Here is a 14,103-nt window from a genome sequence, read left to right on the forward strand (position 1 = left end):
GAAATTAAAAAATGCTCCTTGAAAAACACACTCACATCCGTAGCCTGGAAGGAAAAAAGTTATATAAATATATACACACACACACACTTATTTCATATATTTCAGTTACTTCAAATTTGACCAAGTACCTACAAGGTAAGCAAACAAATTTGACACAGTCAAGTAGTGCAAAGGGCAGTCAGCATTATGAGAACACCATACTAAAGTATACTTTATGAGCATACTTCAAGGTACAAAATCAAGAGTGAGATCACACAAAGTATGAATCAATAAGGCTAAAGCCTTTTTAAAAAAGGCTTCAGCTTAACACAAGACCCATAAACTCATTCCAAAAGGGTAAAACAAAGTTGCTATGCACTGTAAGTCAGACAAACAGAAAGGTGGCTACAAGCCAGCACACAAGTTAGATGAAAATCTGTGCATCAGAACCACACAGAAGCTGCCAACAATTCTTCTCCAGCTCAGAAAAATCCTTGTTCTTGAGAAGCTACAGTAAGATGAAGGGTTACTGCCATCACCACGCTGACGAGGTGAATCATGCTGTAGTTTACAGCTAACAGGGATCTTCCATTAGGGAACACAGACAACAGTGCCCAGTTAGTGTTTCAGGAGAATGAGCTGTGCAAGCTAACCCCTCTATGCCTGTCAGGGTTCAGAGCCAGGCCAGCAATTAAAGAGCTGATACAGTAGAGGTTAGCATGGCCGCATGGTTCTTGGGAGCAGCTGACAAGCACAGCTGCAACTAATCTTCTGTATCATTGTCTGTAGTTAAAATAAGGAGTACAGAAAGTCCATACAGCACCTCTGGCAATATCTGTCAACAAGAGCTTCCCTTATCCATTCATCTGTGCAAAACAAGAGGAGTATAAAGAAAGGTAACTTTAATAGAGGCTTCTAACTACCACTACCTCTTCAGTAGTAGCTTACAAAACAAAAATAAATAAAAAGTTTCCCCATCAAGGCTCTCCAGCTTTTTCTGGCACAAGTTTCCACTGCAGTGAGGCATTCAGTGTTATTTGGACTTGATAGCTTGAACTGCTTCTGGGAGGCAGCTGCAAGCTCTGTAGCATTCCTCCTGTATTAGTGCTGAATTTGAAAGAGAGCATCATGCAGACAGATCAAACTGGGGGCGTCCTTGCAGTCAAGGAACTGATACGAATACAGTTTCAACAAGATGACTGCAAATACTATATATAGAGTCAGTAGCCAGGCTCAGTTACCCAGTGCATTTCCTTTCTCAGTCACACCTGAATGGCAGACACATGCTGTTCATTACATCTGTTAATGTGTCCAGGAGTGAAATGTTAGGGTAGTTTGGCTGTTTGAATTCAGACTTCAGCTAATGAAGTCTGATGTTTTCCTCACTCAGTAGTGGTTCCAATTAAAAAAAAAAAAAAGCATCCACTCTTCATGTAGTGTGAAACAATTCATCTGCATCTCTACCTACTGGCAATTTACTTGTGCAGGCTGTCAGAGCCTTCACTGTTATTGACAAGGAGTAACAAAAGCCAAGCTTCATTAAACAGACCTTGTCAGAACTACTCTCAGTAACTACCTCAACTAAAGTTCTTTTCCCTCCAGATTTATACTAAAAATCAGAGCCTAAACTGACAGCTTTTTGCTACAGTATTTGAAGCAGCATGTTATTTGCTGAAGGGTACAGCTTTCTATAGAGCTCTTCACTGCCAACAAAGTAAGAAAGTTTTAACAGGCAACCATCATATACCTGAAAAAGCGTGAAAAGGATGTCTAACACTAGTTACAACACTGCTTTAAAATGGAGGGCATCACACCCTACTTATGTTGAATAAAAAGCACCTTTCTTTCCAAAAGCTCTACCTGTCCAACAAACGCAGAGAAAGCTTTGGTACTGTCACGGCCTGCTGCAGCTGAATGGTACAGGTTCACCCATTCCCTCAGTAGATATTCTGCCTTCTCCCTCAGACCTGGTGGGTCATCATACTCAGAGGCTTGGGATATTCCTGAATGCATCATGAAATTGGGACCTCCATGAGCACGATCAATCATGGCTTCATAGTTTGATCGGACCACTTCCATCAACTGGGGTAATCTAATGCAACAGACCAGAGACAGTTGGGTTAGAACAGGAATACAGCAAAGACAGTCCATCCACATCACCTGCTGAGAACATGGTCTTAGTTTTGGGACCTCTCACTAGCAGTTGGTGGTGATGACAGCAGCTACTGCCACCAACCAGCTGCTGGCAGCTCTCACAGGAGACACATTAGTTCTCCAAGCTCCAATCCATGTCTCTCAGGCCTAACAGTAATTGCTTCTCAATTGCTTCTCAATACCCTCAAGCCCCACAGGTATTTCCAGATGTTGTGGCAATATTTACTGCCCAATTTACTGCTGGTGGACCCACAAACCATGTGGGATTGGTAGATACCCGCTTTCTAGACTCTAAACAGGAAACTGTCTAAAGCAATAGGCAGAATTATTTGATCGATTAATTTGCATTGGCAAACCCAAGTAACATATATATTTAAAATTTAAAGAGATAAGAATATTGCCTAAATTTGAGATAAATCAGGAATTCAGGCAGTTTCTCACAGTACTGTGGCAATTTTGGGGCACAGTGCATGAGAGGTTTTTCTGCTCAAGCACTCTGTTTAAAATCATGCTGCAGYTGCCTCTAAGCAAACTCATCTGCGCAATGCACACTAGTTGACATAAACCCAAAGCAACTACATTAGAGTGACATCAGAACAAGAGAACAGTTTTAGCTAACACAGGACTGCAGCCCTACAGGAAGCTTAAAGCTGCACATTACACACAGTCTCACATCATCCAGTCATAAATCATTTCAAATCATAATTGTTCCTATCAAACAAGTACTCCATTGCACAGCATTTTAATCTCACCCTTCCGGAGCATTTCCTCTGGAGTGAGCATTAATCCTCATGAGCGTCTCAATGGTGTGAAACAGATCTGCCTCTGTTACGTGGGCAACACTTCTCTCATCCACCAGAAGGATCTTTACTAACTGCATGGCAAATGCCACTGCCATGTAGTTCAGGCCATTCTCCATTGACTGCGAATATAAGAGGCAATCAAGGTTATGAAATTCAAGTATAAATCTTATGCTCAACCAAATACAACTTTTCTCCTCAAAAAGAGTAAGTTCTCTTTACCTGAGCCAAATGAAGATCATACTGCTGCATGTTAACAAGGTGATTGCGGATTAGCAACTCCACTGCTTCCACATTGTACTTGTATTCATCTCTGCATTCAATCAGGCACCTAGAAGAATCGGACTTTTTCCATACATACTTAAACTTAGCTACACATTTTAAGGGAAATGACTCAAGTTTAACACTTCAAAAACTGTACAACTGCTCCAAAGGCAGCTTCTTCTGGAGCTTTCTCTAAGGTAATGCTAGAGCTTCAAAACAGTCACCCGCCTCAACATTTGCTGCCCCGCACTACTGGTCACAACAGCCCTTCAAGAGTGTCAGTTTATTCAGAGTAAGAAGCTTCTCTTCCAAGGATGAAGCAGTATATCCGTCTAGTTAAAGCACCAGGGTTTCTGCTGCGGACAGGTCATATCACTTAAGTTCGTGAGAGCAAGCAGAGAGATCCTCTATAAAATGAGAAAGAGCATTTTTAACGCTTCATTCCATGAAAGCTTCCTATCGCATTCCAGGATGAAGTGGCACTATCTGTCTAATTACTTTTAACAAAAAACATTATTTTCGACCTGCCCAAATTAAATGATGCAGCAGTGCAAAAATACTAACAAGGTAAGTGATATTAGAATAACACAGTAATTCACAATGGATGAGTGAAGCCTCATYAGTGCATCTGCTGCCTTATAACTGACCTAGTAATTTGTTTGTTACACCATGGAGATCCATATGCACGACCATCCTGCAGAGCCTTCAGCACAAGTAGATGACACTCACGATAGCGAAGCAGGAGATCAGCATCTGCCCCACTCGTGGCATCCAGTAAGCCCTCAACAGCCTAGAATAGATGCAACCTATTAGCAGAGGAAAAAACAAGTCCTCTTCCAAATCCTCCTCAAACCAAGTCATAAGCAGTTATCACCAGAAGGCTTGGCAGTCATGCCAAAACAAAAACTCCCTTCCCCTCCCCCCCCCCCCCCCCCCAAAAAAAMAGTTTGGTCACCATGCTGTCCCCGTTGGTAAGCTTACATGAGGTTTTTCTAGTTACTATGGCACCTAGGTATTCACTGTACATAGCCGTCTTAGCATGAAGAAGCCTACAATCTCTCTAGAGCACGCTGGTTTTATATATATATTTACACCAAGTAGCATGAAAGCCTGCAATATTTTGTGCTGTAGCTTCTGTAAGTCAATGACTTTAAGAGCAACTCTACATACAGCTCAAAAAACACAGAAAAGATTAACAAAACATGTCAGAGGTCAGCTTTCAAACTCTTTAGACGAAGATCAGCAGCAATCACGGTTTAAGATGAGTCTGTGCTAGTCTGTAGTAAATGGAAGAGTTTTCTACAGAGGCAGCACAATGTGCCTAGTCAAGTCCTAGTCAGGAGTAAATCTTACAGTAGTTACTTGCACTATCAGTTAAGAACAGAGATCCTTCCCTGAAGTGGTTTCCAGCTTTCAGTTACTTTTGTCTCTCACTGTTCTTAACCGTAGTATAGGCAGTTCAGTGCCTTTATACCGCTTCCCAAACGTTTCCCCTGATCTCAGTCTCTCACTTTGTTCTGCACTACTACACAGGCATTTATGCTAGCTCAACTCTCAGAGCTCACTGTAACACTCCCCATCTGTATCCTAACTGGCACACTCATACATCAGTTATTGCAAAACAAGAGTTTGTCACTAGAAATCCAGTACTATGCTCAATACCACCCATCCCCTTACAAGTGCAATTTAAATGTTTTGCTTAGCCTCAACACATTCCAAAAATCAAACTACTCGAGTGCAACAGCTCTACTTGCCCCACAGAAACCTACACTGCAGTGCATCCCAGCATTCTGTATCTGTTCCTTCCCCTCAGCTGGGCCAGAGCCTGTACAATGCTAAGTGAACACCACCACCCTCTTCCCATTTTATTCACTGAATTTCAAAAGGCAGGAGGTGTTCAACATTCACGAAGCAGATTCCACAGGGTGAAGATACACAGTCACCACTAAGACAATTCACAAGTCAGAAAAGTAGTAAAGAATAAATTCTAAATAAACTGTAACAAGAAAAGAGTTGTTAACACTCACCTTCTGCAGCAGCCCAAGCGCAGCAATAGCATCACGTGAGTTACGAGCCACTACCACAGCCTCCAAGAGGCTGCGCAAAGCTTGAGCTTGAGGATTCATGGCCAGGGTATGCGGAATGGACTGCAGGTGCTGCTCCAGTTCTGTCATACATTTATCATAGATCTGTGCTACATCATCTGTAGCCCAGGCTTGCTGTTTAACAGAAAGTGGAAGTGAGTGACTTCTGCATGGACTGTATTTGTGAAACTTGAATACCGACTGACCTTAACTGCACCAGAACTGACAGCATAAGAACAGAGTCTTCTGCACTATTGTTGTCCATTTATGTGGGCAACACAGAAATATTATGAGCAAATCAGTTGTAGAAATAAACAGTAGTCCTCAGACCCAGTACATAGACAAGGACCTGTTCATTATCTCAAAAATCAGTGCGTGCCATCCACAACCTCCCCCCAAAGTAACCTGAAAGTTATATGCTTCACTGCTACTAAAACATCACATGTAGTAATTTTAGCCAGCACATCCAATCTCAGCTTAAGAAAAACAAGAAAAAGAAAACATATACAGAAGAACTTCCCCCTTCCCAACACTGGGCAGACTGGATGTAAGAGAACACCTTTATATTGCCATCAGTTTGTCTTAAGACTAATGCGTCTTTCAATCCCTATTCCCAACCACAACAAATGCCTAATTCTTACTTGCCTTTTTGCTAAAAGAGGCAAGTTCTGCAACTTTCACCGAAAGGGCTTATAGCATTCTTGTGTCAATCTAGTTCAGAAATCTATACCTTCATAGGCTGAGCCAAGAATCCCGTAGGCTGAGTTAAATCATTGGTAGGCAAGAAGCCAGGGACGTTGCGAGCAAACTCTTCGTAAACAGCCAGCTGTTTCGGATCCACACCTCCAACCTTTACAAGAAAGAAGGGGTGGGGGCAAGACATTAAGCTCATTGCTAAGAACTGTGGCAGCAGGGAGTGAAGGTTTGTGTAGCAGGTAGCTACACAAACTTAAATAGATTCTAAAAACAGTTTTAAACAGAGCAGTCTAGATGTCAACAAATAGGATTCTACTCCTCTGTACCAAAGTCTTATTTTTCCTGCCAGACCTCCTTAAACAGGAAGATTTGGCCATACAGCTGCAACTCACATTGCCAGAACTGAATTCAAACTTCATGCTTCTCTGACGCATGTGAGAAGTACTCTGCTGAGAGTACAGGCATGCTCTTTAAAGGGAACAAAATACAAAGGAGAAGAGAAGACAAAACAAACTAGTAACCTTCTTTCAGTGGAAAGAACACAGAACAAAAAAAAAAAAAAAGGATTCCTTCTTCAAGGAGGAATCTCTTCTTGAGAAGAGTGATTTGAACACTCATTTTGGAAACAAGACTTTAATGTTTCCGCTTGTAATCAAGCTAAGAGCAGTGGCATTGTCGAACGTGAAATATAAAATGTAAGATTACTCGGCTAAAACTGTGCCATCAATTCTTCATTATCAGGAGGGGGAAGAAAAACAACATCAGAATATAAAACTCAGGTAATATTCTCACCTTTAACCTGATCTGCTCTGGCATCCGTTCTGCTTGGTAAGTTAACACAACAGGGTCACAGTACCGACGACCCTCTTGTCTAGCATGTTTTCTGAGCTCAAATTCCTGGAAAACACCACATTAAATTTTGACACTGAGCAAGCATGTATACAAGAGCAGATAAAGTTTTTGGAAAGACAGCAGCCCCATACTTACAGTTGCTAGCCTCTTATCCATTTCAGGGCCTGCCTTTTCCACAGCTGTCTTCTGAATAAAGCAGCATGCAAGCTCACAGTTATCCTGAGCTAACTGGGCAGCTGCTTGCTCCATCATGTCCCTCTGTTGTGGCGAGGCTGCCTATTGAAAACAGGATTAATCAAAGGAAGCTATAAATTTTCACTGGATACTATCTTAAGATTTGCATCACCACCAGTATAACACCAGCATTAGAAAGGAATGGTCTTAGGAATGCACTCACTTCACATGGAACATACAATAATAAATTGAATATTGCAAAGCTTTCAGTCAAGCACATAGACAAGACTATACTGAATACTTCCATCAAGGAACTAAAAAAAGCATAAAGCTCCCCCTCTTCTTCACCAACCTTCAGGCCATAGAAATAAGAAAACCCTGCTTTGGACTGATGCATATGCAACAGGTGCTAATGCAGGAAAAGCAAGCCTTATATCATGGCCTAAAAGCTTTTCATTTCCTAGGCTGTAATCACAAGATATGAGGGTGCATCATTAGCCACGCAGATCAGCAGTCCTAAGCATTTTTCAAGTGGCTTCCCCTTCTGATACGGATTTTTCATTGTCTTCTCAGTCTGCTTTAATAGAACACTGAACAGATGGATCGATCTTGCAAGGGTGCAAAGCAGTAACTCTCATTGGAAACTGAAAGCAGAGGTGCCCAATACTCCCTCCATACCTTTAAATCGTTTATACTCTTGAGTGAGTCACCATGCAAGAGTGCCACTCCACTGCAAAGTGACTTTTGCATGGTCACTCCCCATCAGATGGGAAAATACTGATATGCCCTTAAAGAGGAGGTAAACAGTCCTTTAACTTTTTTCTTTTTAATAGCCTTGAAAGAATATTTGTCTTTAACTTTCCAGGATCCTTATGCACTCGTCTGTAGCATGCAATTCATGCACCTGCTGACACCGATGGCAAGCACAGCTAGCTTTCTGGAGAGCAAGCTGCTGTTCTAGCCAGCAGTTCATGAACTGCGTTCCATTTAGCCAAGAGGGGAAAGCCACCACACTTCAACTCAAACGTTGCTTAAGAGACCCAGGAAAATCCTATAAAAAGCCAATGAATTAACAAACAGTGCAGAACAGTCTCAGCTATACATCTGCTAACAGGACAAGTATATAAAATTATTTGCCTGAAGCATACATGCATACCAGGATCAATTCAATCCTCTCAAACTTTTCTACCTCAAAACCCACAAAAATATAAATACTTCAAGACTTTCCTGATGTGATCAAACTGAACTGCACACTTCAGGTAAAGATCTGATCAGAAAAAACAGAGGCACTCAAGAAGTCTGTGTACAGCGTTATATGATCCAGTTTAACATCTTAAGACTATTTGACATGAGCTGTTATTTCACCAGGTTTTTCTACTTAATTCCACAAGTCATACAACTTTCATCCACCAAATTAATCTCCACACTAGTTAAGCCACATAATATTAATCAGGAAGTCTACAGCACAGAACACCCATTTACTAATGCTAGATATCTACTGCTCCATAATGTGGAAAATCAGCTTTGTAACAATGCGACTCTTACCCTCAGTGCAGTAGCAAAACTATTCTTCAAGTTAGTAGCTATGCTCATTAGCAAAGGTTCCCTGCAGGTAATCATGGCCATCCCAGCAGTCAGATTCCGCATCATATGATGTGCTGCTACACGCATCCGTGACTCCTCCGAATCCAGAGCAAAGTCCTTCCTGACTATCTGTTCACAAGTAGTCATGGCAATCTTAATGGACCGATCTACCACCGGATGGACCAGCTCTTGCACTGCTCGCTCTATGGCCTGCCGCACACACTGCTTCAACTGGGGGTGTGCCTGAAACAGTGGAATCTGGAGGAGAATTAGGAAAGTTAAGTCAGAAAAGAAAATAAACTATAAACCCATTTGCCCTAGGTATTCACATTTTCCAAAGAACTAAGTATACTGCCACAGCTTATACATTGTGCCACATTCCAGTGTTTCACAATGCAGCTTAGTATACTGTCTATTTGATAATTCTGAGACTGGGGACATCCTACTAGTTTCTTCAAATGCCTGAGCTGAGCACAATCCAAAAACTGAGTTTACAGCTAAGCTGACTGGTCAAAATAAGCAAGGAAGCTTATTCTAAGCTGAAGTCTTGATGTCCTGAACTGACACATATTGTCAGAAATAAACTAGATGCTAACTTGTATGTCACAGTGCAAGATCATCTGACCATATGAGAGAGCTTGCTAACTAATGTAACTACTGCTAACCCATAAAGTTCTCCACCTGACTGTTAGCACTCATCCTCCCCATTAAGTTTGGGAGCTGGCTCTCCAAGAAACTTCAACCTCAACTTGCAGGATGCTGCTCCCACCACCTGAAATCTGTGACAATGCTAGTGGCAAGAATTCCTTTAGCAAACCAAATCAACTCTAAAACTTACCGTTGGATTTAGGGTAATATGCGGAGCCAACCCTCCTAAGGAGTAGACATTGATGTCGTGGTAACTGTACTGAGGCTGTGGAGGAACAGTGGCCGTACATGTGGTGCTGGTAGCCGGAGTTGTAGAAGCAGCTATAGAACATAAAACATGCATATTGAACTATAACTGAATAGCAAGTGATAGTAAAAGTCTATATTTCCCATGTAAATCAACAAACGGTTAAGAAAAAGTCTTGCAGTTTGACTGTAAGCCCCTAAACTCATCAAGCAATTTTTGTTTTGCACTTCCCCTTTGTAACGAAGTACCTTCACTATATTCTAGCATAGACAAACCAGTGCTGTTTCTTATACGACGGTTTAAATCCTGATGTTTCATTAGCTGTCCATTCTGCTACTCTCCCTACTAAGGAGTAGTCACAAGCAGTACATGCAGAATTAGTTCTCTGGATGGCTTCTTTTCCCTTCCCACCTCCAAAGTTTGTGTGTCACCTTCTACTGCAAAACTAGAGATATTCAAGCATTAAACACTTACAGAAGGATATATTACTTCATATTCTTCCTTTGAAATAGCATGATCTATCTTACTAGCATTTGTATAGTGTGGTTCTGGGCTCAATTTGAGGAGTACTTACTAGTTGTTGTGATGGGTGGTAGCTCCTCTGGCTGTTTCACATCCTTCTTTGGAGCAGAGAGCTGCTCATCTAGATTTTTCAATCGATCTTTATCTTTCAGGAGACTTCCAGGTTTCAGCTCATTGATATCTAGTGCAAGATTCTTGCAGAGCACCTCGATCTCAAACTTCAGATTCAACTGCACAATTCCAGTTTAGGTTGCATCACAAGGAAAGAAAAAAGATTTTCAACATTTACTGACTACTCAATCCCCAAGCTTCCCATTCTACTCCCATGCCTTCTAGAGACCACTAGCAACAATTATCCCACACATGGACTTCACAGGAGCAGGGTTTCATCTAAGTTCTACCAAAACAAGCAATGCTTAATCCTCGCCATGCTAAAGTAGTGAAACCAAAAATGCAGTCCTACATAACATCTTTCTTCACTGGTATGTGAAGAAAACCTCATGCTCAGTAAGTGCAGAGGGGGGAAAAAAAGGAAAAAAAAAGAAACTTTACTTTTAGATCATGTTCTTGATGCAGCTCAGCTAAAACATTCATAATGGCCATTGTCCAGGGGTTTGGAGGCCTGAACACCTAAAAGAAAGAAAAAAAAAAAAGCACCATTACAGAAACTTCTTGAACGGTTAACTTACAACCAGGAGATTGTGAAACATGAACAGCAATGTGTATGCACAGCCATGAAAAAGTAAAGTTTGCATAGCAGTAGTTAGGATTGAATTTAGCATTCTGTTTCAACAGAATTATATCAAGTGAATCGCAGGACCGGAACACTGAGTTAGAGGCACAATGAACTATTCCTCCCAACAGATCCATTGTTTTATGCCAAACAGAACTGATAAGACAGCTGATCAGGGACAAAAGGTACAAATTAAAGAATAAATTGATCCTAGAACCCCTTTCATGGCACCCTTCCATTTCTCTATAGAGTTCTCTTCAGGGATATCATACACCAACATCATCTGTTTAGACTGCAAACACAAACAAGCCAGGTACTTTCCCTCAAATCAGAACTCCTTCACTTTTGAGCCTCTATATCCCTTTTATTTTCCCCCTTGGAAATTAAATCAGTTAACTTTACAGAAAAAGCTAATTCATTTTTGCAATTTACTTTGCCACTCGAACAGTAACTGTGTCAGCATATCTGTAGACACTTACCACACTCCTGACACTGGATTCTAAGACTTTGGCAACAAATGGCACTACATAAAGCAATTCCTGCTGTCCCTTAACATATGCTTCCAGAAGCAGTGATTTCACATCCAAATCCTGAAAAACACCATCAACAATTGAAAAGCAGATGAGGGCAGAGAAAACAGCATGAACATTGCAAAAATTCCTTTTTTTTTTTTTTTTTTTGACTTAATAGCAAGGTTGAATCAAGGCAGACCTTGAATTTTAAATTGCTAAGTAGCAGGGCTTTTTTGAATAAAGATTTACAGATACACATTTCTGCATGCAATTAATTCAATTAGTTTAGCAAGAACTTAACTACTGACTTTTCTGATAAAAAAAGGTTATCAAGAAGTCTTAGATAACCATCTCTGGAATTGTTTTCTGAACTTGGCAAAGAATGAGACCAAGGCGGCAATAGAATTTCCTGAATAGCCCTCTACAACCCAATAGCTTGTGCCAAACAATCTGAACAAAACAGAAGCTCACCGTGTGCAAGATGGGCTTATTTTTAGCCAATGTAATCATTCCCAGCCAGTGACCAAGGTTCTTTAACAAGGAACGGTCTGAAAAGTTGGCTGCAGCTTTATCTGATGTCAGTAGCACCTAATAGAAGAAGCAATTCAAGCAACAACTAGAAAATAATCATACACTCAAAGACAAATCAAAGAGCTAATCCGACTTTAAGACAGCAGATACTGTTTTAGAGCACTAAGTTTGAGCTTCAGTCACATTACAGAGATAATCACACCAGCCTTCATTTCAAAACAGCATCTCTGTAGGTCTACCCTGTAATGATTTCAAAATTCCTTTCAAGAGGAACAAAAAGAGGGTTATGCTTTTCCAGACCTTACCAGTTACTCTATGACAGGATTACTACAACTACTCTTTGCATAGCATAACTTGTGAATTCTAGGCAACAGGTAGACAATCCTTCCTCTTAATGCCTCAATACAAACCTGAAGGCTATAAGCTGCATTCCTCAGAAAACTATTTAATTCTTATTTCAGGACTTTTAATCACACCACAACATTCTGCTGTTAGTTCTGTTCCTTTGCTTCGGAGTAGCATCAGCTGAACAGAGCAAGGTCAGCAATGCTCCAAAGAGCCAGGAAATTCTTTTGCACTACAGCGTAACCCATGGTGGCAAGAAATTCCACCAACAGGTTTAAAAATAGTGCTTGCATGACAATCTGAGTTAACCCACTCATCTCTTCTAGGCTATCACTTCTCCCTCCTCCTCACCTTCATATAATCTCAGTCCTCTGACGAATTTTATTAGTTTTTTCCCCTGTTTACATCCTCACTTTTTAAAGCCCCCCTTTCCTCCAATTGTTCTTCAGCCAAACATTAGGTTTTCCTATCTTTGTTTTCCCCATACCCAGGCTGTAATTTCAAAGCCTCACACAAATTTAGAGTCCGCCTATAGGGACCACGTCTGCATTTGGTGCTTTATAATCAGTCAGTCAGAATAAACTCCTATGTACATTCATGACTGAAAACAAGAATCCTGGTATTCATACAGGTGGCCTGTAAGTTTAATTGTAAGCAAATATTTTAAAGATGGTCCGTATTTGAAGGTCAGGAACACAGTAAGCAAATGGCCTAAGGAGAACAACAGAACTTTAAATAAGCTTCAAAATAGAATAAACATTAGAAGCTTGCACTACACACCTTGATATTTCTGTAGGTTTCATTCAGAACCATTTTATTAAACTCCGGATTCTTAAGAGTGTCAAGGAAGTTGGAATATAAGCTGTGAAAGTTTGGCTCAATACTGACTCTTTTCATGACAAGATACTGCGATACCCAAGGCATGAACTCTTCTTTCACTGTTTCCTTCAGCTCCTCAACCTGTCCTCACACAAGAGGAAAACACCAAAGTTAGGAGATCATCACAAACTTCCAAGGTCAGCTCTGTCCAACATATAGCCACATTTAATCAACAGCTTTTAGCAAAGTTTTTCATTTTCTTAAAAAATGAAATCAGTAGCTTTGAAATCAGTATCATTCATTATATCTAAGAACTAGGTCAACCAGCAAAGACTTAATCATAAAATGAGTGAGGTACAAAGATTTACTTCTCCCCAACTTCTCAGCTTTGGTGAGCATCTGATGTTAAAGCTATCTGTCCATAAGACAGACAGCAAAAGCAGCAACAGCACCACAGATTTGATTTGTATTAGTTCAAAAAACAAACAAAAAAACAAAACACCTTTCACATTTCAAGCTGAAATTCAGGGGAATCCACCAGCTTACCCCTGCAATATCAAATGATACCTAGTCTGCTTATGACGTGAATATTTGTTCAGATCAACTTTTATTAATGTTTTCCAGTCCCTTCTCATGACAATGGCATCAGAAAGGACTACCCAGCAATTATTTCAGCCACCTACCAGAAGAACTTTCCTGAAAACAAAGCCTTCAGATTTAAACACTTAACTTTGGTTCAAAGGATTTGGCTATAGGAAAAAAGGAAACCTGTAAGAAAAAGCCAGAAAAATAGCTACCATTTCATCTGGCTCTCCTTTCCCTGAAAAGGGATATATCCAAAGGAGTTCAAGCAGCAGGTAAACCACCATTTCCTTAAAATGTGCTTTTCTTAAAACTTTTTGTAAAGCTGAAGTTTTTGTAGAAACACCATCACCTCTGACTTTATAATGGACTTCCAAAAAAAAATAAAACCAATTTTATTAACATTCTTTCATACTTGCCTTTTGTGTCATATTTGACTGAGACAGATTATTGAAGATGAAAGCAATTTTTTCCTGAACATTCTCTGGAGGTTCCACAATTCTCTCAGTTTGATCTGTTGCTACTAACAGCGTATCAATGTTAGTAGTATTAATGGAAGGCTGCAGCAAGAATAACA

The 14,103-nt window shown here is 40.5% G+C and overlaps 1 protein-coding gene and 1 non-coding gene across 8 annotated transcripts in view; both read right to left on the reverse strand.

The window, feature by feature from the left end:
* CNOT1 (CCR4-NOT transcription complex subunit 1) overlaps window positions 1-14,103 on the reverse strand; it is a 63,051-nt gene that overhangs the window by 10,041 nt on the left and 38,907 nt on the right. For 4 of the 7 annotated variants that reach the window (XR_014897077.1, XM_085315274.1, XM_085315275.1 and 1 more), the window contains exons 24-39: window positions 13,946-14,086; window positions 12,906-13,085; window positions 11,721-11,837; window positions 11,217-11,327; window positions 10,557-10,634; window positions 10,057-10,234; window positions 9,426-9,556; window positions 8,549-8,845; window positions 6,965-7,105; window positions 6,770-6,874; window positions 6,012-6,131; window positions 5,225-5,416; window positions 3,845-3,987; window positions 3,156-3,264; window positions 2,886-3,055; window positions 1,819-2,071 (exon numbers count right to left, since the gene is read on the reverse strand). Coding sequence is in view for 6 of the 7 variants with exons in the window: in XM_085315274.1 (XP_085171400.1) it covers window positions 1,819-2,071; window positions 2,886-3,055; window positions 3,156-3,264; window positions 3,845-3,987; window positions 5,225-5,416; window positions 6,012-6,131; window positions 6,770-6,874; window positions 6,965-7,105; window positions 8,549-8,845; window positions 9,426-9,556; window positions 10,057-10,234; window positions 10,557-10,634; window positions 11,217-11,327; window positions 11,721-11,837; window positions 12,906-13,085; window positions 13,946-14,086 (2,466 nt within the window). In the remaining variant the exon portion in view is untranslated. The remainder of the gene's footprint in view (window positions 1-1,818; window positions 2,072-2,885; window positions 3,056-3,155; window positions 3,265-3,844; window positions 3,988-5,224; window positions 5,417-6,011; window positions 6,132-6,769; window positions 6,875-6,964; window positions 7,106-8,548; window positions 8,846-9,425; window positions 9,557-10,056; window positions 10,235-10,556; window positions 10,635-11,216; window positions 11,328-11,720; window positions 11,838-12,905; window positions 13,086-13,945; window positions 14,087-14,103) is intronic. The other 3 variants (XM_085315278.1, XM_085315279.1, XM_085315276.1) reach the window with 1 other exon arrangement.
* LOC146590002 (small nucleolar RNA SNORA46) lies at window positions 12,276-12,413 on the reverse strand. The gene has a single exon (XR_014897078.1). It is a non-coding gene; the product is annotated as a small nucleolar RNA SNORA46 (small nucleolar RNA).

This window comes from Rhea americana, unplaced genomic scaffold (genome assembly GCF_003343005.1).
Source record: "Rhea americana isolate MKP2758 unplaced genomic scaffold, rheAme1 scaffold_425, whole genome shotgun sequence".
Classification (NCBI taxonomy): domain Eukaryota; kingdom Metazoa; phylum Chordata; class Aves; order Rheiformes; family Rheidae; genus Rhea; species Rhea americana.